The 25,073-nt window shown below is 53.1% G+C and overlaps 1 protein-coding gene across 2 annotated transcripts; it reads left to right on the plus strand.

Moving 5' to 3' along the window:
- Positions 1 to 3,629: 3,629 nt before the first annotated feature.
- Positions 3,630 to 24,688, plus strand: MINDY1 (MINDY lysine 48 deubiquitinase 1). 2 transcript variants are annotated; one of them, XM_065574098.1, is made up of 10 exons: positions 3,630 to 3,989; positions 10,018 to 12,059; positions 13,294 to 13,351; positions 14,002 to 14,066; positions 16,712 to 16,870; positions 18,428 to 18,530; positions 19,683 to 19,825; positions 20,237 to 20,416; positions 21,208 to 21,342; positions 22,140 to 24,688. In XM_065574098.1, the coding sequence occupies exons 2-10, from the start codon at positions 11,421 to 11,423 to the stop codon at positions 22,218 to 22,220; spliced, it is 1,563 nt and encodes a 520-aa protein (XP_065430170.1). In that variant the 5' UTR covers positions 3,630 to 3,989; positions 10,018 to 11,420; the 3' UTR covers positions 22,221 to 24,688. The 2 variants fall into 2 exon arrangements, with proteins under 2 accessions (XP_065430170.1, XP_065430171.1); XM_065574099.1 differs by lacking the exon at positions 3,630 to 3,989 and adding an exon at positions 5,072 to 5,351.
- The last annotated feature ends 385 nt before the right edge of the window (positions 24,689 to 25,073 follow it).

Below are 25,073 nucleotides of genomic sequence, written 5' to 3' on the forward strand. Positions count from 1 at the left end.
TTGTGATGGGGAGTATGTGTGTGTAATGAGTAGAGGGTTGGTAGTCAAGGGGTTGTGATGGGGGAGTGTGTGTGTAGTTGCGTGTTTGTATGTAGGAGTAAGCATGTTTGCAGGGAGCTGTGTGAGGCTGTTTGTGTGCCGAGGGGTTTGGAAAGCATAATCCCAACTATACATATAAAATGATGGGGTCTAAATTACCTGTTACCACTCAAGGAAGAGATCTTGGAGTCATTGTGAATAGTTCTCTGAAAATATCTGCTCAATGTGCAGCAGTAGTCCAAAAAGTGAACAGAATGCTGGGAATAATTAAGAAAGGGATAGATAATAGGACAGAAAATACCATGTTGCCTCTATATAAATCCATGGTACGCCCACATCTTGAATATTATGTGCAGATGTGGTCGCCCCATCTCAAAAGAGATATATTAGAACTGGAAAAGGTTCAGAAAAGAGCAACAGAAATTATTGGGGGTATGGAACAGCTTCCGTATGAGGAGAGATTAGTAAAACAGGGACTTTTCCGCTTGGAAAAGCGACAGCTAAAGGGAGATATGATTGAGGTCTATAAAATCATGACTGGTGTAGAGAAAGTAGATAAGGAAGTGTTGTTTACTACTTCTCATAACACAAGAACTAGGGGTCACCTAATGAAATTAATAGGCAGCAGGTTTAAAACAAACAAAAGGAAGTATTTTTCACCCAACACACAGTTAACCTGTGGAACTCCTTGCCAGAGGATGTCGTGAAGGCCAAGACCATAACAGGGTTCAAAAAAGAACTAGATAAATTCATGGAGGATAAGTCCATCAATGGCTGTTAGCCAGGATAGGCAGGAATGGTGTCCCGAGCCTCTGTTTGCCAGAAGCTGGGAATGGGCAACAGGGGATGGATCACTTGATGTTCTGTTCATTCCCTCAGGGGCACCTGGCACTGGCCACTGTCGGAAGACAGGACACTGGGCTAGATGGACCCTTGGTCTGACCCAGTAGGGCCATTCTTATGAGGGGTGTTCATGTGCTGTGGGGTTGGGTAGGTGAAGGTGTGTGTGGGGGGGAAGTACTTTGCAGGTGGGGGCTATATGGAAATACACATCGGCAGCAGGTGTGAGTGTGTGTAGTTGTGGGATTTGCGGGAAAGAGGTGGGTGAGTAGTTGCTGGAGGATATTGGGGGCTGTGTGTAGGAAAGGGAAGGGGTTGTGATCCAGTTTGACAGGAGTGAGGCAGATCATTCAGGCCAAGTGACAGGGACAGAGGGAGCTCTGTGGAAGTACTGATGGGGCGGGGGTCTGGCTTTTCACAGTCACACGATTCCCCATCCCTCTTCCAGCTTTCCACACCCTGTAACTGTTGTTGCCCTGAATCCTGATTTGTTGTTCGCTACATTTCTTTGATCCAAAACCACTGCCAGAAAACAATATTCCCTGCTACCTAACATCCAAGTGGTGTTTTACATAACCCACTGGCTCTCCTTTCAGAAGGGCTCATTGCTGGACTGGTTCTTTTTCCTATGTTGTTGCAGCAGTCCTGCTTCTCATTGTGTCTTCTGAATTACTCCTCTTGCTAAAGAGCTAAGCTTCAGATGTGAGACCCAAATCCAGTGCAGCAGCTGGCTTGTGGGAGATGTCATTTCTTTGACAGCTGCGGTTCAGAAATAGGGAGGCCAGTGTGTGAGTGCATGTCTCTGTCATACACTCCCTTTGCAATAAATACTTTAATTAAAAAAACAAATCGTCATAGGGCAAAAATAACCCTGCAGCAAATTGCAATTAGGCCGACAATATTGCCTGTGAACCAGTTTTACTTCCTAATAAAGAAGCGCAAAACAGATTAAAGAGAAAAGGGTATGTCTAAAGGGTAAAAAAATCAAATATGATTTTAAATTGTGATTGGCCTAAAAATTATGAATATTTTTATAGCACCGCAACATTTGGGGGGAGGTCTTCTTTGCTTTCTGCTATCTGAGACTTTAGGGTTCAGTTGCTTCATGTTTTTAAGCATTTCTCTTCAACCATAAGGACAAGAAAGTTACTTTTTTTCTTGTTTCCTTTTTAAGAGTCTCTTGCAATCTCATGATTCCTGCAGCTGGAAATATCACGAATCTCGTGAGGCTCGCAATGAAATCTCGAGAGGTGGGAATGCTGTAAGAGTGACGGTGGGTCTTGTGATGCACGTGCCTATCCCTGCAAGCTCATTTCAGACAGGCTGGGATTTTTTTGGCTACTTAATAACTTGGGCTAGGTTGAAACCTAAACATGAATGGTTCTGCACAACCCTGTGTCATCCATTATGCCAATCAGGATGATTTTTAAAGGTCTTCTGGTGATATTTGTCCAGGGTGAGAGTAGAATTGGCCCTGCTGGAGGGAGGCATCAGGTATAAAACCCCATGAGCTGTGATGTACTAGTTATAATGTCCAGGTGGCAGCATTTCTTATGGAGATAGGCAAGAGGGGTTTGTTATTTCATCTGGGAGGATGTAGGGGTGACTCATAGAGACCCTGGCATGGGGTGAGGATGAGAGAGTGGGGGGCACACAGCTGCTGGTATGGGAGCAGAGAGGAATGGGAGACATAGGGGGAAGGGAGAATGGAGGGAGAGGAGAATGGGGTAGCACACAGCCCCCAGCATGGGGGGGGGGAGAGAAATGGGAATTGGTGAAATGAGGGGCATGCAGCCCCGAGCCTGGGGGGAATGGGGGATGTTGGAGGAATGGGGGGTACATGCCCCTGGCATGGGGAGGTTGCAGGGAGTTCCTGGAATAGAGGGGTATGGAAGCGTGGTACCCAGGGAGCTGGAGATGGAGGGATGCGAGAAGCCCCTGAGGTGGGCAGTGAGCTCAGCCTACGCAAGCTACAAAGTGTGCACCCTCCTAATTAATGTCATTGCAGGGCTAGGCAGATTGTACTCTCTGAATTATCTGATCATTTCTGCTACAACCCCCTCAGCTGCTGTCCTAAATTTAAAGAGTATCCCACAACTGGAAGAGTTTCCCCTAAAGATGAGTGAGGCCCCCCAGAATCTGACGAGGTTGGCTTAAAAAACACAGGGGCTTTTTTGTTTGCTTATTTTTATTTTTTAAAGCGAGGTTCTTTTTCTTTGGCATCTGTTGTCTCAATCATGCTTTGCTCCGCAACCATGAAAGCTAGACACCTACTTAAAACACGCATGCCACACCTGAGAGTCACACCTAATCACATGCCTCCAGCAGCGGGAGCTTTAAGAAACACGCACCAAATATTGCCAGACTCACAATAAAATCACAGGAACTGGGTGCTGTTGGATAAGAAACAAGATGGACCAGCCCACTGACCCAATATGTCAGATCCTGCAGGCCTTAAATGAGAATGATGATATTTCAGTGTAATCCCCAGTAGGTTGATCTGCTTTGCTTTCGCCCTGGACTCTTATCCTATGAGACAGCTCCTGCACATACCAATTAAAGCTAATTTCCCTGGTACTGTTTGCCCTGCCTTTCTTTCTCCAGCCAGTTCTTGTGTATTGCTTCAACTGGGAGGGAGGAAATAATCTCTTTTCCCTCCTCTTTGGTTGCTGTAAATCCTCCAACCCAGCAGATGTCTCTTCCGCAAACACAAAAGCTAGGCCAAGAAACCCAAGCACTTTTCTTTCCCCAGCAGCCTGGAGTCCTGTCCTTGATCAATTCACCCAGGGGGAAAAAAAATAAAAAATAAAAAACTTCCTAGAGAAGGCAGCAAAGTAGCATCAGAGAGTTCCAGGGGCGTGGGGGTGTTTTGGGCACCCCATGCAGGCAGGAGAGCTTGCCTGCATCTATGTGTGTGGGGGGAGGAAAGATACCAGGTTTCAGCCCAGTAGTAGTACAATCTGGATTAGTTGCATTTACATTTGCACCAAGAGGGGTGGGGAGGGAGAGCAGCGCAGTGCTGACAACAAGACGAAGGTGAGAAAAGTCGTTCCTTGCCCTGAAGCAGCTTCAGAGTGGAATCTGCAAAGAAACTTTTACACCCATATCAGGTAAAAATCAGGAGGCACGCGGCTTGCGTGGTGGGGAGTGGGACAGATGCCAGCTGTGAAAGAAATATGGCTGCTGAGAAGCAGAGTTTGCAGAGGGTGTATGTGTATGGGAGGGGGGTAATCAGTGTGTTGGGATCACTGTCACATCTGTAATGTGGGGGGGTGGTTTGGATCTGCAAGGCGACAACTCATTTGCTGGCTGTCTTTGGGGCAGGGGTGGCTGACTCACTGGCGGGTGCACTGTAATAAAATACCCCTCTACCCCAATATAACGCTGTCCTGGGGAGCCAAAAAATCTTACCGCGTTATAGATGAAACCGCGTTATATCGAACTTGCTTTGATCCGCCGGAGTGCGCAGCCCCCCCCCCCCCCCCCCCCCGGAGCACTGCTTTACCGTGTTATAGCTGAATTCGTGTTCTATCAGGTCATGTTATATCGGGGTAGAGGTGTATTTGGGGGCTGGGGTTGTTTTTAAGAGCTAATAATCTCTCCTGTAGCGCTTTAAACCTGCTGCAGGCTGTTTCCCTAGTCCCCAGGGCAAGCAGCGTCTGTTTGCACGGTGCAAAAGCTTTGCTTTTAATGTCGGCCGGGGGCACCCATGTGAGCAAACCCATCTTGCCCCCAGAGCGGCATGCTCCCAGATTCTGAAGTAGTGCAGGACGATTATGGAAAAAATGCCCAGCCACCTAGGGTGCGGTGTTTCTACAATTAATGGACAAGCTTGGGAGCGTCTCTTTGTGTGTGCGTGTGTGTTGCAAAGCTTGAGACAAAGATTGCTATGTGGTAAAACACAAGGAGGGGTGGATCCAGAGGCTTGTGATTTGGCTTGGAGGAGTTATTCAAAGCAGGGGGAAAACTTTGCCGTGGCAGCGGCGGCCTGAGTTTATAAGGCAATGAATCGAGTGTGGGAAGTTTGCTGGGATCCTGGCTCCTCTCCGGTTCCGGCCTAAGGCCTGCCATCTCCTCCCCAGATGTTCCTTTTATTTTGCTGCGCTGGAGCGTGCAATCCTGGAGGAGGGAGGGGCTCAGAGAGAGACGCCCCTGGCTCTGTGGCTATGCTGGGTGTGCCCAGGAGAGCCACACAAGCCGTGGTGGCTGCTGAGAGCCCAGACAACAGGACCCCAGTTAAGAAACTGGGTCACTCCAGGCTAAGCTCATAAACCTGTAATTTGCAGTCAGAAGCGGCTCGTGTTCTGGGAAGAGGATGGGGGCCGCGGATCACCCTAGCTTGCCTGTTTAAAAGCTGCTCTCTTAACCCCATCTCTCACGGAGAATGGCGAGCAAGCAAGCTCTCTTCCTTGCTTTGTGGTCCCCATGACTCCGTCCCCTCAGATGATCCTACCGGACACAGCAGTAAAAAGGTCAGCCCTCCCTTTCTATAGCTATTTATAGAGCACCCATCCCCGTGGCATCTGGGTCCTGAGGCCTAGATATTTGAAACCAGCTGCTCATGTGGGAACGGAGACCCCTTCTCCTTCCCACCCAGGCCTCTCCGACTTAACCCTTTCTATCCTGGGGCCAAATTCACTGCCGGTGTAAATGAATGCAACTCCGATTTCAATGCAGCGCCATCGTCCCATCGAGCCCCATGGTTTCACCAGTTCTGAGTCTAATCTGTGGCCTTGTCCGAGGGCTTTCAGAGCCTGTACGAAGTAAATTACAGTTCTTACCCATCACAAAACTTTTAACTGAATAGGTTTTGCATGTAAAAGCCCCCCCTCCCCCCTTGTGTTTTGGTATGTGGTTAGGTATGGGTATGTGCTGTTTTCCTCATTTTACAGGTGGGGAAACTGAGGCATGGAACTGGGAGTGGTTTACCCAGTGGGCTACGGCGAGTCAGTGGCAGAGATGGGGATAGAACTCGGGTGTCCTGCTTTTCCCCGCTAGACTCCAGGCCTGCTAGCCATTTAAAACTGAGCCTGGACATAAGCAAGTGACATACTCTAGTGGACTAAGGCTGGGGAGGAATTTGGGTGAAAAGTGTTTTCTCAGGGTTTCACTTCTGATAAGTTGCCTTTGTCGGCTGTGATGCAATGGCTGTTTTGACAGCTCCGGGGAGTGGCCCGGGGAAGGAATGTGAGATTCTGCAACACGACATTGCCATCTCTTGTCATTTTGGGTTTTGTTGTTGCAAGTCTTGTGATATTTGATGTTTCTTAAAACCCCAGCTCCTGGCGTCATGTGGTGTGGGAGAATCTCAACTTTCCTTTTTTTAAAGTTTCAAGGCCTGGTGGTGGTGGAGAAAAGATTGAAAACGTAAAAGCGAAAGGCTCAGTCTCTTTGTCGCTGTTTACAGATCCAGACTAACACGGCTACCCCTCTGATACCTAAAGGCTCAGTTATTACTTGTATTATAGTCATAAATGAGGACCCCACTGTGCAAGGTGCTGTACAAACAGAAGAAAAAGAGGGCCCCCATTCCAAAGAGCTTCTAATCTAAGTATAAGAAAAGAGAGAACAGATGTATACAGTCAGACAGGGGAGCACAAGGAGACAAATAATGGGCAGTGCTCTCAAAGGCCGAGAAGTGAATAGAAAGAACCCCACATCTATATTAAAAAAAAAAAAAGCAAACCCCCAAAAAATCTGTGATTTCTTTGGGATCCTGACTAGTGACTTTTATTTATTTTAGTACCTGGGGCAGGCAAGACTGGTGACAGCCCCGTGACTGCAAATGTTCAGACCGTATTTTCCTTGGGAAGAGACATCAGATATATACTTTTAAAGCAAAAGCATTTCCGGCTGGCTTGACAGTCTCAGATCTCAAGTCCCCTCTATCACTGGCAAGGCATGTAACCCCCACTGCTTCTCCCACTGCCAATGTGCCTCAACCTTGATCTGGGGAGGGGTCCCCCAAAGGGGAAGCTCATGTCCGTGACCCATTCAGTCCTTAGTCTCGGCAGAGAGGTTACCAAGGAGGGTTCAGATGGTGTCTAAACTGCAGGTGGCTTTGAAAGCCTGTTTTGAGACATAAGACTACAGAGAATAAGGTGGAAGCTGGATGCTTCTCTCGTGAATGGTGGGCGCCTGGATCCTGTCTCTCTCTAATCTATCACAACAGACTCTATTACCGCTCGTGCTTTGGCATTAAGGGAGCTGGCAGTGAATTACAATGGCAAGACAGAATTCACAGCTGCGTCAGTATCATTTTCTACCGATGCAGGGTACAAAGCCCTGTAGCTGGCAACTCGTCACCACTCTCCTTTCTCCCTGCAATCCCCTATGTACTCCGCATGCAAATAGAGGAAGCTTTAATGTATCCTGGCTGCTTTTAAGTGTGCTTTTAAATTTATCTGGTCTTGATCCAGCAAACCACTTAAGCATGTGCTTAACTTTTAAGCACAGGAACGGTTCCAATTGACTTCAGTGGTACTACTAAGATGCTGATAGTTAAGTATGTGATTAAGTGCTTTCCTGGATCAGGGCTGAAATTATTTGACTTTCCTCTCTCTTTTTTTTCTTTTTTTTTTTTTTTAAAGCTGTGGTGGTAGCTGGAAAGGGGAGAACTTTACACGGTCGCTTTTTCCGTTCCGTTTGTATGAATCAGATCTGTAGACCTGACTGACTGAGGCAAGTTTTCAGGCCTGTTGCAGCTTTGAGCCTTGGTTGTAGTTCTTCATCCCTCGCTGGTAGAGCCGTCAACAGCTGATTGCCGAGGCTTTAGCACTGCTCATGCCATCAGGAGGTGGGAAGAGCCATGAAGGAATTGTTAAGGGCTTAAATTTGCAACACGAACACCTGGGGAGTGGTGAGGGAGCATTTTTGACTTGTAAATCCAGCAAGTTTTAATGATCAAACTATCCTCGAAGCATAAGGGATACACTGTCAGCTTAACTTTGAGCTAAAATTTAGATCCCGTATAAACAAATGGAGGGCCTCGTCCAAAGCCCATTGAAGCTACTAGGAATCTTTCCATTGACTTTTGGCTTGTCTACACGCTCAGGCTGTACCACTATAAAGCAGTAAACCTTCCACTCCTGGCCCATGTCTACGGTGCTTGGCTGGTGTAGCCATACTCTTCACAGAACGCGCAGTCAACCTGTGGAACTCCTTGCCAGAGGATGTTGTGAAGGCCAAGACTATAAGAGGGTTCAAAAAAGAACTAGATAAATTCATGGAGGATAGGTCCATCAGTGGCTATTAGTCAGGATGGGCAGGGATGGTGTCCCTAGCCTCTGTTTGCCAGAAGCTGGGAATGGGTGATAGGGGATGGATCACTTGATGATAATCTGTCCATTCCCTCTGGGGCACCTGGCATTGGCCACTGTCGGAAGACAGGATACTGGGCTAGATGGACCTAGTCTGACCCAGTATGGCCGTTCTTATACTGGTATACTATACCAGCAAAGCTCTCCTGCAGCGGACGCCGCGGGCAGGTCCACACTTAAAAAGCTGCAGCCGCACCAATGGAGCTGCGCCGCTGTAGCGCTTCAGTGAAGACGCTGCTACACCACTGTGTGAGCTTCTCCCGTTGGCGTCGTTAATCCATTTCCGCGAGAGGCGGGAGCTATGTTAACGGGAGAAGCCCTTCCCACGGACAGCGCTGTCTACACCCAGGGCTAGGTCGGTATAACTGCATCGCTCAGGGGGGTGGATTTTTCGCACCCCTGAGTGATGTAGTTATACTGATGTAAGTTTGCACGGCTTATGCCAGCCTCTACCCTGAGCAAAACCAGCGATACCAGTAGAAGCGCAATGTTGCTGGTACAGCTGTGTACGCTCTAGGGCCTTTTGTTGGTACAGCTGTTTCAGCTCTTTGCACCCCTGACCGGCAGAAGTCTGTAGTGTAGACATAACCTTAGTGTGGACATGGTTATATTGGTAGAGAGGTGCAGCTGTTTCTGTGTGAGAAGGCGAATAAACTCTACTGGTATAAGGCATCTTGGTGCTGGTTTAACTGCATCCACAGTAGGGGTTGTACTGGTATAACTATTAAGGTTTTAAAAATAAATAAATCACCTCCTAACCAAAACGGACAGACCAGTATAAAAACTGGGATTCATAGTGATGTTTTTAATGCCAGAAGGAACCATTAGATCAGCCAGGCTGACCTCTGGGCTGTTATGGAGAGTTTCACCCCGTCACCCCTCTATCATGCGTGTAGGCTGTGTCTTTGTGAGTTTGGGATCAAGACTTTGAAGGAAAAAAATTGCTGTTGCCACTGGAAATTTCCAGTTGCTTACATGTTTGCAACCTAGACATTGCAACATTGAGATCCTGCCCCAGAGAAAGTTACACTGGATTTTTTATTTTCAGTTTTAACACCTATCGAAGGAAATTTTTGTTTGACTCAGTAATTATTGTTATAGTTATTTATTTCAAGAGCGCCCAGAGGGCCAAATGAAGATCAGGGTCCCAGTAGAGTGGGCTAGTGCACTGGATTGGGACTCAGGAGACCTAGATTAGAATTGTAGAATATCAGGGTTGGAAGGGACCTCAGGAGGTCATCTAGTCCAACCCCCTGCTCAAAGCAGGACCAATCCCCAGACAGATTTTTGCCCCAGATCCCTAAATGGCCCCCTCAAGGATTGAACTCACAACCCTGGGCCAATGCTCAAACCACTGAGCTATCCCTCCCCCTGACTCAGCCCCTGGCCTGCTAGGTGGCTTGGGTGGATTTGAATGAATTGAAGCAGTTGGTTTGGGATGGGGTAGGGAATCAGTGCATTAGGATCAGCATGAAAAAAAGGCCCAGAAACGGGAAATGCAGCTAAGATTTCCAAAAGGGGACCGATGCTGCTGGCCTCGTTTCTGGGGAGCCAACTTCAGACACTTTTTAAAGGACCTAGAGAGCAAGTTCATAGCTCTGCCTGATAAACAAGGCCCCCTTAAGGCATCTGAAATTGGGCACCCAAAAACTCTGGTTGCTGGAAAGTCTTGGCCTGTATTGCTGTGTGCCAAGCAAAGCTGATATCCATTAGGTGTGTGTCTGTCCAGCTGCAAATGAACTGACCTGTAACGATTATTGGAAATCTCTTAATGGAATTATTAGCTCATCTTTCTCCTCTCTTGTGTGTCTTTATTCAGTGAACAGAGTGGAGTCTTGCTACTGGAGCTCCATCTGACAACTCCAATGCTGCCGATACCCCAACCCAGTTAAATCCCGAAACGGAGAAAAACAGCTACAGAAGAAAAACTGGAAAGGCAAGTCAACGCACTAGGTGGAAAGACCCACAGATCAGGTCAAAACAAGATAAGAAAGCACCAGCCCTCTGCTCTGTTGACATAACCTCAAGGCTAGAGAGAAAAGGACGTTGGGTAAAGAATTGAGAGGAATCAGGAGATTCCAGACCACTGATAAGGCGAGAATTAGCCAAACAACCCCACTGACTTTGCTTTTTTTATTTTATGACTTAAAAATACTTTTTTGTAGGAAAATCTTTGCTCTATAGATTGAAGGGGCTGGGAACATACATTTTCTATAATTCCATCAGGCTCTTTTTGCAAGCTAGTGTTCTGTCTTTGTTTTGTTTTGAGTTAAGCTAGAAAGAAGGGGAGAGATTTATTGTTACTTTTCTACACCCAGAAAAGCATTGAGACGCCAGTTGCAGACACACCTTTTTTTATTTTTTAAAGGTGATTTTAAGCTATAATTATCCAAAGTGTGTGTATATATATATATATACACACACACAGAGAGAGCAGGTGGAATATTGCATTTAATCAATGCTGAGTAATTGAATTTAAAACAGGAAAGGAAGAGGGATTGGGATTAATTTGCTTTGAGGAAATTGATCAATAAGGGATAGGCCAGGGATCAGTTTGGAATCAGTTTTTTTGGGGAGGGGGAGACATTTAAAAAACCAACTTTCATAGAAACTTCAAAGTGCCTAACAAAGATTTTTTTTTTTTTTAATACCCTGGATTGACCAAGCAGAACTAAATAGATTCTGGAACAAGAATTAGACTGTTTTAAAAGGAGCTATTTATTATAATCTTCTCCTTTTTAGATATACTTTTTTTTATTAATTTGAACAAATTTAATGGGAAGGAAGGGGAATCTAAATTAATAGACAGGAAGAGGAAAGCGCGCTGAACCTGATAAATGAATAAGAGTTCTTTTTGCTTAAAACACACTAGTTTTATATCCTTGAAAGGAACATAGTCCTTGATTGTTACTGGACAGACTTGACGTGTTTGTAAAGGCTAGGTTGAGACGTGGGGATCTTTTTTTTTTCAGAAGCAGGTTGTGGTGGTTGTTGTTGGTTACCCCCCTCCAGTCGTGTTCAGTGGAATCGGATTCCCTGACAATTTGTAGAGTCAGGGACGGGAGCGAAATACGTGACAGTCAGACTGCTGCGGAAAGTGAACCGGGATTGCAGCTGGCGCTGCTTGCCGGAGAGGGACCAGCCCGCGCGATCCACTCCCTGCCCCGGTGAATGTACTAAGGACACCAAGGGGCACTGTGGAAGGGGTTTTGTCTGGGCCAGATGGAGCCCCGACTCGAGCAGGTGGATCCCATGGCTACGAAAGGGGACGATGTAAACACAGAAGTCACCACACCTGAAATCTGCCAAGCCCCTCTGGGGCTAGAGGAGGACGCTGCTGGCATGGGGGATGAAACCCAAGCGGCAGCAGGGCAAGGCCGCATGCTGAATGGGCAGGGGCTAGGAAGCCCAAAGGGGATTGGGGTAACGCATAGCGAGGAGGCTCCTTCTGGGCAGGGCAGCTCGAGCTGCCAGCAGACCGTAGGCCGGGAGCATGAGGACACCCCGAGGAAGGATCCGTCCCCGAGAGCAGGGCCCAGTGACGAAGCCAGGCAGCTGGAGCGTGGGGAACCAGAAGGAAGAGCGGACCCCAAAGAGAAGCAGCCTCCCCCGAGCGGGAGCATCCAAACAGGAGGCATCGACTCCTCGCCGGACGACCCCATCTCCAGCCTTAGCCCAGGCGCCGCAGAGCAGGCGTCTGACGCCACCAAGGCCCGGCCCCCAGCCGGCGAGCCCGAGCCTGACTTCTACTGTGTGAAGTGGATCAGCTGGAAAGGGGAGAGGACACCCATCATCACCCAGTGTGAGAACGGGCCCTGCCCACTCCTGGCCATCATGAACATCCTGTTCCTGCAGTGGAAGGTAGGTGGGAGGCCCAGGACTGCCGTTCAGAGCAGGGGCGCTGGGCGCGAGGAGGGGGCGGTAAGGACCTAGAGATCGAATGTAGTTCATGTGAGAGGCTGCTATCTAGTGGCACGGAGGAGGCTACTTGTACTGAGAGGTTGGATGGCCCCAGGGTTAGGACACTGACCTAGTACTGGGAAGACCCAGGTTCAAGTTCCTGCTCTGCCACAGACGCTGAGACACCAGTCATTAGCATCTCCGTGCCTCAGTTTCCCCAGATGTAAAATGGGGATAATAGCCCAGCCCCACATGGGTGCTTGAGGCCATAAAGTGCTCAGATACGATGGGGCCCAGATAGGTATCCAGGACACTGGGGAAACCTGCCGCAAGGGGGAACTTAATGGGTGGTGCTAGCTACCTGCTGTTGTGCACGTGTGGGAAACGTGCACCATGTTCCTCAAGCTGCCGTTGTTCTGCAGCCACTGAAGCGCTGGCGTTCTGAACTCCCGTTGTCAGGGTTCTTGCCAGCGCCAGCCCACTGAAGTTGGTGGAAAGACTCCTATTGCCTGCAGTGGGCTTTGGAGCAGCCATGGGTATCCTGGGATGTGTCTGACATTACGGTAAAAATAAGTCTAGTCAAGTCTCATGCTTCAGGGCACCTCCTGGCTATTGCCGGGGTCAGGAAGGATTTTTCTACCTCCGTGCTGGGTTGCTAGGTAGCATGGCCCAGTGGATCAGGGCCTGAACTCGGGAAACCTGGGTTCTATTCCCAACCCTGCCGCTGATTTGCTGTATGACCTTGGGCAAGTCACTGCCCCGCTATGTGCCTCAGTTTCCCCATCTGTAAAATGGGGATAACGCAACTGATGCGGTGTGGGAAAGTGTTTAGCAATTGATGGATGAAAAGTCCTGTAAGCGCCACCTTATGGTGGGGTGGTTGTTTTATTGCCATCTTCTGAAACATCAGGTGTTGGCTGGTGGTGGTGTGGGTTTCCCGACATGGTTACGAGGGCTAATGGTCTGAATCAGTATGGCAGGAGGCAGACTAGATGGACCAAGTGTCTGACCCGGTATGGCTGAAGCGGGGCTACCAGGTTAGCTGGACCATCTCATGTGGCATGGCAAATCTACGTAAGGATGTTATTGGTATTGATTATCCCTATGCCCTGATTCAAGGGGAAGCCTTGAGGGTCAAAACAGTGCTGGGAGAAAGGGTCCTTCGCTAACTTCCCCAACCCCCCTCTGTCTGCAGGTGAAGCTCTCCCCCCAGAAGGAAGTGATCACGTCGGACGAGTTGATGGCGCATCTCGGTAAGTGGTGACTTCAGGAGAACACCTGAGGGGACTGGGCTTCCCGGAGCTATGCTGTGCTCCTGGGGCGCTCAAGATTCCCATCTGCTTCTCTGGGAATTCTAGGTACACAAAGAAGAAAACAGGACCGGACCCTCCTGCCTGCTTGTGTGGGTGCCTTTCTCCCCTGCCCCAAACAGGAAACGGGCTGCATTTAGTGCGTCTCTGTTCTGTTCCTCCCACCCCACTCCCTCCATCCCAGTCTTCATCCCCTGATCCCATCAGGACCATGCTGCAGGGCTAGACAGAGAGCCATCAAAGGGGCCTTTCCATTGAGCCTGTGCAGGAATTGCCATCTTCACCATAATCTAGATCCAGCCCACGCCCAGGGATAGACCAAGCCCTTGCCCTGGTCCTAGAGGCAAAAAGGATATGCCAGTTCCTGGCTCTGCCACAGACTCCCTGTGTGACCTTGGTCAAGTCACTTAGCCTCTCTGTGCCCCAGTTTCCCCATCTGTACAATGGGGATAATAGCCCTGTTCTGGCTCACGGCGGGGAGGGGGCTGCGAGGATAAAAATATTAGAGAATGGCGCCCAGGTATTACGGTATTGGGGGACTAGATAAGTACCATCCATCAGTAATAGGGACTGGGTGTTTTCTTGTCTCAAAGGCGACTGCATCTTATCCATCAAACCCCAAGAGAATTCGGAAGGGCTGCAGCTCAACTTCCAGCAGGTGAGACCATCTGGATCCATCCCCCTCCACACACACACCTGCTGCAGAGTATCGAGGGAGGTCCGGGCGGCAGGGTTTAAAAAGGCCTATCCTGTCATCCTGAACCGCAGCCCCACTGCGAGGGGGAGAGACCTCGCATGCTGCAAAAGGAATCTGCAAATCAGGGAGCTGTGTAGCTAGCAAGAGTAGTCTAGCAGATAGAGCGCTGGACAGGGACTTGTTCTGCCATTGGCCCGGTTGAAGCCCTTGTGCGAGCCACTTAATCTGCTCGATGCCTCAGTTTCTCCACCTGTTTAAACAGACAAAAACCCCAATGTGTGTGTCTATATAAAACAGGGATGGGCAAACTGTGGTTCCCAAGCCACATGTGACTCTTTTACAATTAGTGTGCGGCTCGCGGAGCTCTCCATGCTGCCCCCCATTCTCCACCTACCAGACTTGAGCCCCGAGCCCCGGCAAGTGCCTCCCGTGGGGCAGAAGCCCCAAGTCCTGGCAGGCGTGCCCAAGTTCTTGAGCTTCTGTAAATTGCTCTATGCGGCTCGGAGGGTCAGTGAATTTGGCCAGCCCTGATATAAAATAAAATAAAAGTTATTTAGGTAACACTTTCCATCTGGGTTATAGGGATTAAAAAAAATTCCACGCTCACATTTGTTGCTGGTGAAGGCCAGATAGGTGCCTGAACGCTTAGATAAGTAGCAGACTAGTTGATTGAGCAGGCAGCGGCGAGCAATTTCAGAGCCGCACGCTGCTCCATCTTCCTTCGCCCTGTGTCCACACTCAGGATGCCTTCCGCCTCTACGGCACTTTCCACTAGGGTGAGAGAGGAGCCACTGAACCTAAAGGAGAGTGTTGGCCCAAGAACAAATGGGGATTAAACTGGCCAGGAGTCAATGGAGACTGGAAATTTAAAAGCGGGTTTCTAGCCACCAGAGGAGGGAGGTTCTGGACCAGCCTCCAATACGAGGGGGAAATGGCCTAACTAGTGTTAAGATGGAGCTTGATCAGTTTCTGAACGGGCTGACGTGGCAGGGTTGTCTGTGCTAGCAGGGACTCTGGACTCCGTGACCCAGAAGGCCCCTTTCAGACCTGTGTCCTCCGTTCCACACGAGCATCTTGTCTGGATTTCGATCAGCTGCGCAGCCCCCTTTAGTTACTGTATGCAGCACTGGTTACCCCAGCCCCAAAAGGATAGGGCAGAACCAGCGCGGGGTTCAGAGAAGGGCGGCGAGAATGGCTGGAGGCCTGAAAAGACTCTCCGATGGAGCGAGATTGGAAACATTGAGATTGTTTTATCTTACAGAGGAGGCAAATGGGGGGGAGGGATAGCTCAGTGGTTTGAGCATTGGCCTGCTAAACCCAGGGTTGTGAGTTCAATCCTTGAGGGGGCCATTTAGGGATCTGGGGCAAAAATCTGTCTGGGGATTGGGCCTGCTTTGAGCAGCAGGTTGGACTAGATGACCTCCTGAGCTCCCTTCTAATCCTGTGATATTCTATGATTCTAAGAGGAGACACAGTAAAACCATATGCAATAATGAATGGGACAGAGAATGTCGAGCAGGCACTTCTGTTCTCTCTCATTTATTTGAGAACAAGGGGACAGTCGATGAGATTGAAAAGTGGTAAATTCTAAACTAATAAAAGGAGACATGTGATTAACCTGTGGAACTCATTGCTGCTGGAGGCCACTGAGGCCAAGAATAGAGCACAGCTCAAAGAGGAGTTGGGTGTCTATACGGAGAACAAGTATAGCCAGAACTAGAATAGCTAATGCTGACTATATGAGCACTGGAAGGGAGACAGAACTTCAGGGCTGAAATCCATCTCGGTAAGGGCTAGGAGGAGCTGTTTGGGGAGGCTGGTCATCCCACATCTGCCTCCTGTGGGGTTTGTGCACCTTCCTCTAAGGCATCTGGAGCTGGCCGTTATGGGAGTTGGGATACTGGACTTTAGGTGGGCTCGGGTCTGATCCAGGCTGGCCAATCCTATGCTCAAAGCCCTTTGCAAGCACTAATGGCTTGTCTACATGGGGAAATTGATCGGCATAACTAGTGCCGAAGAAGCTCTTCCGGAGCAGCTGTCCTTGTGAATGCTCAGTTCCAGAATAAAAGTGACTTTATTCCAGAATAATTACTCCGCTTTGGAAGGGCACTGATTATTCTAGAGCAGAGTGACTCTTGTTCTGGAGTGGAGTGTCCACACGGGGAGCGATTCTGGAATGGCTCCTCTGGTCAGTTTCTCTGTATAGACAAGTCCTGACTGAGTCTCACAGCTGCCCTGCTAGGAAGTTTATGTGACAGTAGTGCCCGATTCGGGATTGGGACCCCATTGTACTAGATGCTGCGCAGGCCTCACAAGAGACGGTCCCTGCGCTGGGAGGACACAGATTGGTGAAGTGAGGGGCCAGAAAGAGAACCCGAGAGTCCCGACTTCCAGTTGGTACTGCTAGGAACGCTAGCCGAGGATCAGGGCCCCCTGCACAGACAAGTCTCCCTGCTCTGGAGTGCTTATGAACGATGTGACAACAGGATGAAAGAGACCGACAAGGCAGGGATAGGAGGAAAGCAGGAATCCCAGCCCCTCCCTTGCCAGGACTCCTCTGTCTCCTATCTATACAAGGTGCTGTCCTCTCTCTTTCCCGACTCCAGAACGTCAACGATGCCATGATGGTCCTGCCCAAACTGTCCACGGGGCTCGACGTGAACGTGAGGTTCACGGGCGTCTCCGACTTCGAGTACACCCCGGAGTGCATTGTCTTTGATCTCCTGAACGTCCCGCTGTACCACGGCTGGCTGGTGGACCCGCAGGTGAGCGCCGTTGCTGTAAAGTCCACCCTGGGCATCGAATGGATACAAGCCAGAGCCGGTGTGTCGGTGCATGGAGGGGGTGGAGCAGGGGAGGGGGAGACAGCGTGATCTAGTGGATAGAGTCCTCGACTGATCCTTGTAGCACTCACTGACAGGCGTCTCCAGCTCTGGCACTGCCCTGCTGGGTGACCTTGGACAAGTCACATCCCTGTCCCGTGCCTCAGTTTCCCCATTGCAAAATGCTTTGAGATCTGCTGGTGAAAGAGCAATAGGAAAGAGCTAGACGACATTATGGTTATTATAAGAGCGGGGACAAAGGCAGCTGTAAATTCAGAGGGGGTTTTAGGAATTGGCGAAGCTGAAGTCCCGTCCAGAGCTTCTTAATTCAGCTTCTTATGGCTGCTGGTAGCTGGGAACATCTGGGGGGACAACGAAAGGTTTGGAGCCCGCTCAAGGGCCGTCACTCCACACAGCGGGGTGACACCCATCCACGTCCTCTCCAAGAACAGAGGGGATGGTCTAGCCGGGCAGGAGATGGTGCATTCTGTCTCTGCAACGTTGTGGGTCATGCCAAGCTGACAGCAGTTTCGGCCCCGACTGCGGAGGAAGTCGAGCCCAGCCCCCAGATAGCGGGAGAAGAGCGGAAATATCTCTGGGACCAAGAGCCAGTGTTTGGGTCGATGCTGAGACACAAGGGCGAGCGGGTGGGTCGGGGGGGGTTGCAGGTGAGATCCTGGCCTCGCTGAAGCCGACGGCAAAACTCCTGTGGGCTTCAACAGAGCCAGGCTTTCTGTGCCCGTCGGCTGCTAGTTTGAATCCAGCCGGGCTGGTAGTGACCAAGCACTCTGCCCCCCCGGAACGGGGCTCCGGTCCCATTTTCAGAGCAGATGTGTCCGGATTGCACCCCCAAAAAGCCACCAACCTAAGAGCCGCCCTCGTTGGCTGCCCAGCAGAGAGCTGAGGATGGAGCGGGCCACTCTGGCTGAGATCTCCCCATACAGAAGGATGGGCTGCCTTCTTCCAGGACAGGTGGGGGCGGGGGAGCAGCGTGGTGGCCCGGCTGTCCCAGATCTGGGAATAACCAGGGGCCCCGGTCTCCTGTCTCCTTCATTTACAACTTAACACCAAAGGTGCAGCTAAAAGACCAATGGCGACACCAGGGCAGGTTTGCCCCATTGCTGGCAGCGGCACAGAGGGCAGGCAGCCTGCGCCACCCCAAAGCAGGGGCAGTGGGCACCCATCTGGCCCTTACTGGACCCTCTGGTTCTTCGGCCCCCCTTGGGGCTTTGCAAGGCAATGGATAGCCAGAGCGCAGGGCTGCACCAGAACCCTGGATTGGGTGCAGGGCTGGCCCTGCTTGAGGGGAGCATCCCCTTGAGGGGCGGAGGGGCAGGTTGCACGGGCATTAAACTCCCTGTGCACCGTCCTCGCTGGCGCAAAGGGGCCGCAGGGTAGCGACCGGTCAGGCCTGCGCTTTCCCTTCTGGTCTGGCTTAAAAAACCCCTGTCGGGAGCCCTCCTTGGGCCATCTCCTTCCCCCTCCCCCCTTCTCCCCCAGAGCCCGGACGCGGCCCAGGCCGTGGGCAAGCTGAGCTACAACCAACTGGTGGAGAAGATCATCACCTGCAAGCACTCGAGCGACCCCAACCTGGTCACCGAAGGTAAATCCCCGGCCCCCGGAGAACTCAACTCCCGACCTTGGCACGGGGGGGACCTCCTGAGTGCTGGGGCTCCCCCGGCCTTCGGGGGCTCCTGACATTGTTAACGGAGGGGGAGCAACGAGCTGATTATCCTTTAGCTGTACCTCCCCAGTCCTGCAAGGCGCCGAGTCCCCCTTCCCCCCCGCTGAACACCAGAGGGCACTCGCCCCTCGTTCGGGGCATAGTGAGGGAAGCGATTTCAGATCTGCAATGGGGTAGACCCCGTGGCCAGATTCACCTCTGCACTGGTACGGGGGGGGGGTACAGTCTCCCCTAATCAGGGGTTACGGGAGCCTGTGCCACCCTCAGGGGACCCCCCCGTGTGCCAGCGGAAGAGTGCAGAATAACCAGGGTACAGGCTTGCTCACGGGCAGCGAGGAACTGGGGTTCCCCAGGGAATCGGAGGATGTGCACGTGGCTCTTTGAGGGGCCTGGCTGCGTTGAGGGCGGGGGTGCTGCAGGTGGGACACTCCCCCTCGCCCCATTTCCACCAGCCCACCCAGTGTCGGCAGGTGGGAAAAGCTCAGGGAGGAGCCACCCTGCGCCTGGCTGCGTTTCCGTTCAAGGCCTTGCCGGGTTGCCCTTGCTGGCGTCAGACAACCGGGCCGTCAGGTTGCGCCCAGGAGGGTTAGCTGGGGACGAGGCATCAGAGCCATTCCCTGGCTGCCTGGGCAAACGCTGACTCCGCTACAGGCATGGAGGGAGCTAAACCACTGCTCGGCAGAGCACCTGCACCCCCCCACCCCAAAGGTATTTCCTCCCAGCCCCTACCGCTGCTCGGTGAAGCTGCAGCGTGTTCGCTCTAGGCATGTGCTTCCCAAGCTGTGGGTCGCTAGGCAGAGTGGCCCAGTGGGTAAGGCGCTGGATTGGGACGCAGGAGACCTGGGTTCCGTTCCCTGCTCTGGCACTGAGCAAGTCCCATCCCTTCTCTCTGTCTCTGGTTTGGTAAATCGATTTAGCTACGGTCAGTCAATTTGTAGGTGCAAGCTGAACTGGTTTCACACCCAGCATCGGTTCACCCATGCTGAGCGCCGGTCTAACACACACACACACACACACACCCCGTTCACACCTGCACCCCACCCCAGCTGACAACTCGTTTCTCCGCCCCAGGCCTGATCGCCGAGCAGTTCCTGGAGTCCACAGCCACCCAGCTGACCTACCACGGGCTGTGCGAGCTCACGGCCGCGGTCAAAGAGGGGGAGCTGAGCGTCTTCTTCAGAAACAACCACTTCAGCACCATGATCAAGCACCAGGTCAGCCTGGCCCCTTCCGCCCACCCCTCTGCCTTCCATAACCGCTGCTGCGTGCATTTGCGCACGGGGGCTCTGTGGCTGGGGAGGCTCCAGGAAAGGGTTAATGGGCTACTGAAGGCCCAAATAGAGACATTGGGGAAACAGAGGCACGGCTGCTGCCCCAGCACGGCCCTTTATGGCCCGGTGCAGCATTTGTGGCAGCCGTGCCTCAGTTTCCCCAGTGTCTCTGTTTGGGCCTTCGGTAGCCCATTAACCCTTTCCTGCCTTGCATGGAGGCTTGTGTGCCCCACTAGAGGTGGGGTAATGGTGACCCCTTGATTGCGACGTCCCCATTGTGAATCACAGGCTGCTGCTCCGCCCGCCCTCCGAGGGCTCTCAAGTGGACGCTGTCTCTTATTCATCTCTCCACAGGGCCACCTATATCTGCTGGTCACGGACCAGGGCTTCCTGCAGGAGGAGAAGGTGACGTGGGAGAGCCTGCACAACGTGGATGGGGACAGCTGCTTCTGTGACGCCGAGTTCCACCTGAGCCACACCCTGGGGAAGGAGGCGGCCGGCAGCTCCCCCCAGGAGCAGAGGCAGGTGGACCAGGTAGGAAACAAACGGCTCAGGGGAGGCCCGACTGCGCTGGGAGGTGGTTAGTTACAGTTTTGTAGCTGAGTGGTTAGAGCAGAGGGGGCTGGGCTTCAGGACTCCTGGGTTCCTTTCCAGCTCCAGGCAGGATATGTGGCCTAGAGAATGGAATTTGTAGCTCCCCTGCTCTTCTGACTGAAATGTGTCACCTCCAGGAATCGGTATCTACTGTAGCAGGATCCTTATCTTTAGGACAATGTTGTCTAGTGGTTAGAGCGGGGTGACGCTGGGAGCCAGGGCTCCTGGGAGCTGCCCTGGGTGGTCAGTGAGGGAGATAGGAGCTCAGGATCTCTCTGGGTGGCTCTGTCTCTTAACGCCTCTGAGCTTCCATCCCCCCTGCGCACACACTCCCCATAGAGCAAGGCTGATAGAACCTCCGGGGGGGGGGGGGGGGCGGCGGGTCATTGCGGACAGGTGACCTAGCCCAGAGCCTCCGAGCCTTCCAAACCCCCCCTCTCCCGATAACCACTGCTAAAGTGAATTCATGCAGAGGCCTGTTGAGACTGACGTACCTCCTCAGCGACTTGTCTCTAGTTCCTGCCCCTAAGTGTTTTGCAGCACTGTTAAATGACTGCTGCGTTGCTCCCCAGAGGTGGCCGCATGCCAGCGCTGGGCGAGTGATCCTGTACGTGCACAATTTGTGTAGGGCTTTGGAACCCTCTGGGATATAAGATCTCCTCCTCTTCCGTGTATCTCACTCCCTGGAAGTCCCAGCACTGACCACGTCTTCCCCCTCCCCTTGCCCCCAGGACTACATGATAGCCCTGTCCTTGCAACAACAGCAGCAAGGCCCCTCTGCCCTGAGCGACCTAGAGCTTGCGCGCCAGCTGCAGCAGGAGGAATACCAGCAGCAGCAGCAGCAGCCAGCGACGCCTCCTGCGCAGGTAATGGGCCCTGGCCCCCCTCCCAGAATACATTGCAGCCCCATCCCACTCCCCTGCTGGGAGGACCTTCCTTCCTCAGGGATTCCGGGGAGCGTGTCAGCGCTGCTCCTAGACCGGCCAGCAGGGGGTGCTGTGGGGGTGGCACCCTCCTACGGCGAGGGAGACTCGAACTCATGCCTGCATGGTGGGTCCATTCCAGCCTCCCTTTAACCCTCCCACCCAGGAGTTGCTCAGCCCGACCGTCCCCCTTGTGTGGGGACGACGCGCCGGTCACACTCGGTGGTGCTGGGACTGCTACTCCGTCCTGTGCAATTCTGTCTCCTCCTCCCCACGGCCTAGCTGCGGCCCGCAGGCCTTTGCTCCGTGGCGGAGGGCGGAGCGGGGATCTGCGGCTTTGCATGGGAATCTAACTCCAAAGCCTCCGTGTTCTCTTCTGCAGCAGCTGCTGCATCTCTCAGGACAGCGACTGGAGCCTGGAAGTGAGGCCGGGCACCTGGGTTCTGTTCCCAAGCCCGTGGAGGGTGCCAGGGTGCAGTCCTGGAAATGGGGACCCAATGACTCAGATTCCTAGCTCTGGGAGGAGTATTGCCTAATGATTAGAGCAGGGAGCTGGTGCCAGGACACCTGGGTTCCATCCCTGGCTGCGCCAAGGCCATGTGCCAAGTCACTTCCCCTCTCTTTGCTTCCATTGCCCCCTCCTAGGAGAGGCTATTGGTGGGGAGGGGAATGGGACTGGTCTGAAAAGCACCCTGAGATCGCTGAAGGCAGCGGCTGCTTTTTTGTCTCCTTGGTTTCAGGGGAGAGCTCAGCCGTCCAGCCGGCCGGCCGGGGAACGCAGGCAGAGACACAAGCAGGAGTCGGACTGCGTCCTCCTCTAGAGCCGCTCGCCCCCTGCCTGCTGCTTTCGGACCCCTCGCCCTCCCACGGTCCTGCCGCGTCACCGTAAAGACTCCCAGACGACAGCCCCTGCGGGGCTCGCCTCACCTCGCCTCCGGTTCCCCCGCCCGCCGCCCTCCCCAGCACAGGACCTGCGTCCCTAAGAACTCGGTCCTGGCTCCCGCACTGCGGGGGTGAAACCTCGGGCCGTGCTGCTGGTGTTTCCCCGGCCCCTGGCCTGTACATCGCAGCGCGTTGGGGCCGGGAGGGACCTCGCAGGGCAGAGTCCAGCTGGGCTGTGCATCGCCTGGGGTTTCTCCTCGCCCCCGACGCCCTCAGCTGTACCTCGCACTTCTGAGCTCTCACCAAAGATGCCGAGTGTTCTCCTCTCCCAGCTCACGCCGGGGCCAGGCCCGGGGCTGCTCTCACTCCTGCTGGCACCCTTTGAGCTTCCTCCCTGCAGAGCTCTGTGGTGGAGGCAGAGTTCAGTGATCAGAGCCCGGACTCCTGGGTTCTATTCCCAGCTTTGGGAACGGAATAGGGTCTAGTGCCTAGAGCAGGGTGGGGCTGGGAGCCAGGACTCCTGGGTTCCATTCCCAGCTTCGGGAGCGGAGTAGGGTCTAGTGCCTAGAGCAGGGTGGGGCTGGGAGCCAGGACTCCTGGGTTCCATTCCCAGCTTCGGGAGCGGAGTAGGGTCTAGTGCTTAGAGCAGGGTGGGGCTGGGAGCCAGGACTCCTGGGTTCTATTCCCAGCTCTGGGAGCGGAGTAGGGTCTAGTGCTTAGAGCAGGGTGGGGCTGGGAGCCAGGACTCCTGGGTTCTATTCCCAGCTCTTGGAGGGAAGTGGGATCAGTGCTTAGAGCAGGGTGGGGGTGGCGGTGGGAGCCAGGACTCCTGGGTTCCATTCCCAGCTCTCACCCTGCCTTGCTGGGGGATGCTGGAGCAAGTTGCTTCCCCCCCTCCCCGTTCCTCCATTTCTCCATCTGATAAAGCGGGGGGCGGAGGGGAGAAAAGGGGGGGATGGTACTGGTGCACCCACTCCTTCCTCAGATAGAAGCAGCTGTGATGCTGTGAAAACACAGGCTTATTTAACAGGGACGAAGCGGCAGCTGCCAGCCTCCCTCGGGCGGGGGCAGCTAACCCACCGAGCGTGCCAGGCAGCTGCCCGGTGCCTCTCGTGAATTCAGTGCAGGATCTCTGGGGCAGGGGGAGCCCTTCCAAAGGTGGAGGGACACCCGTGTGTCCCTCTCCTGCCACAGGTGCAAGGAATGCTCTGCACGGCCTTGACACAGACAGGAGGATGCAGAAGGTCCCTAGGGTGCTAGCCCATGAGTTGCTGCCTCCTTGTTTCGATTCTCATGGCAGGGCGAGCGCAGAATCCGAACAAGCACATTTTTCTGCCCCTCCCCCTCACTGCTCCTGTGTAGGAGCCGATCCCCTCTAGTCTCCCCTTGGGCGGGCCCGATCCTGCACTCAGCGGTGCCGCGGGGAATTCGGCGGGCAAGGCCGTCGGCTCTAATTAACTAAGGCAGCGTTGGCTGAGGAGCGGGGGGATCTGTCGGGTCAGAACTCTCTGTCCAGCCCAGTGACGCGATCCGAGCTGCAGGAAGCGCATTTTCAGGGTGCATTGAAATAATTACAGAGTAAAGCGCTCAGAGCGTAGGAGGCAGGGGGTGGGTTTGGATGTAAATTCCCTGCTGGCGCTTTCCCTTAGCCCTCTCCGCCATGGCAGCGTCCTCCCTCCAGCAGGGATGGGTTAAACCAGGCCCTGTGGAACACAGCCCGAGGCAGGATGGTGGGTCATTGCCTGGGCCGAACCTCGTTGGCATCAGCAGCCACCTATCTGGGTCGGGGGAGGCTCTCGGAGGTTTGCAAGATGCTGAGTGATGCATGACACTCCTGTCTAGCAGCAGACAGCAGGACTTGCAGCTCGAGGGGGGGAGAGTGCGGTTACCCCGGCTCCCGGGTGACTGCACACTGGATCCCAGCGCCTCCCAGGGAGGAGGAGAATTGACCGAGATGCTTGTGGCCATTCCAGGTCAGCGGTGGCCGAGCCCACAAAAATGGCCAATATCCCACAAAAAGCATCTCTTGTTCCCGTCCTTTTCTGGTTCTGCCCGATCCCTCGTCCTCGTCTAGACAGCCTCCTCCCCAGAAAAGCTGCAGTGGGGAGGGGCATGCTTAGGAAAAGGGATCAGGGTGGCTACCACGTGTTGGTTAACCCTGCCCCGCTTCTCATCCTGTGACGTCCCCCACCTCCACCCCGCGGGTTGAATGGGATCAGGATCAAACCTCGAGGATACGAACGACCCTTCTGCGGTAGGCGCCTGGGCACTCCCTTTGACAGGGGGCTGGGCTCTGTCCCCAAGCTCTGACACTCTCGGGCTCGACGAGTTTTACTCTTTCTTTTCTACTCGCCGTTATTTGTAACACTGCCTTAGACGTTTGGAAATAAACGTGTCTTTCCCTAGGGTGCTGGTGTGATGGTTTGGGGGACAGGGTGTGTCTAGGGCTGCGGGCTTGTTCCTAGGCTGCTCATGGGGTGTGTCTGTCTCCTTAGGACTGGTGTGATGACTTTCTGTATGTCAGTCTCCAGGGCTCGTCTGTCCAATCCAGCCCCCGGGCTCCAGTCTGCTGGGTGTTTGTCTCCCCCCCACAAAGCGGGGATGGGGGATGTCCATCTGTTTGTCCATCCAGCATGGGTGGGGTGGGGGGGCATTCTGCCCCTTGCAAAGAACACAGCCTCCCCCCCCCCCCCCCCCAATTCCAATTAAAGTCCAGTGGGAGTTGCTCCTCTGCAAGCCAGGCATAGTGCTTTTAGGTAGGTCCTACATAAACAGTGAAGACTGTTGGGGTT

This window comes from Chrysemys picta, chromosome 20 (assembly GCF_011386835.1).
Source record: "Chrysemys picta bellii isolate R12L10 chromosome 20, ASM1138683v2, whole genome shotgun sequence".
Taxonomy (NCBI): domain Eukaryota; kingdom Metazoa; phylum Chordata; order Testudines; family Emydidae; genus Chrysemys; species Chrysemys picta.

Bases quoted from the DNA above. Each gene is read 5' to 3' on its own strand.
- MINDY1 (XM_065574098.1), top strand. From the start codon at position 11,421: ATGGAGCCCCGACTCGAGCAGGTGGATCCCATGGCTACGAAAGGGGAC. The intron at 14,067-16,711 runs GTGAGACCATCT...TCCCGACTCCAG, and splicing joins TGCAGCTCAACTTCCAGCAG to AACGTCAACGATGCCATGAT. The intron at 21,343-22,139 runs GTAATGGGCCCT...CCTTGGTTTCAG, and splicing joins CAGCGACGCCTCCTGCGCAG to GGGAGAGCTCAGCCGTCCAG.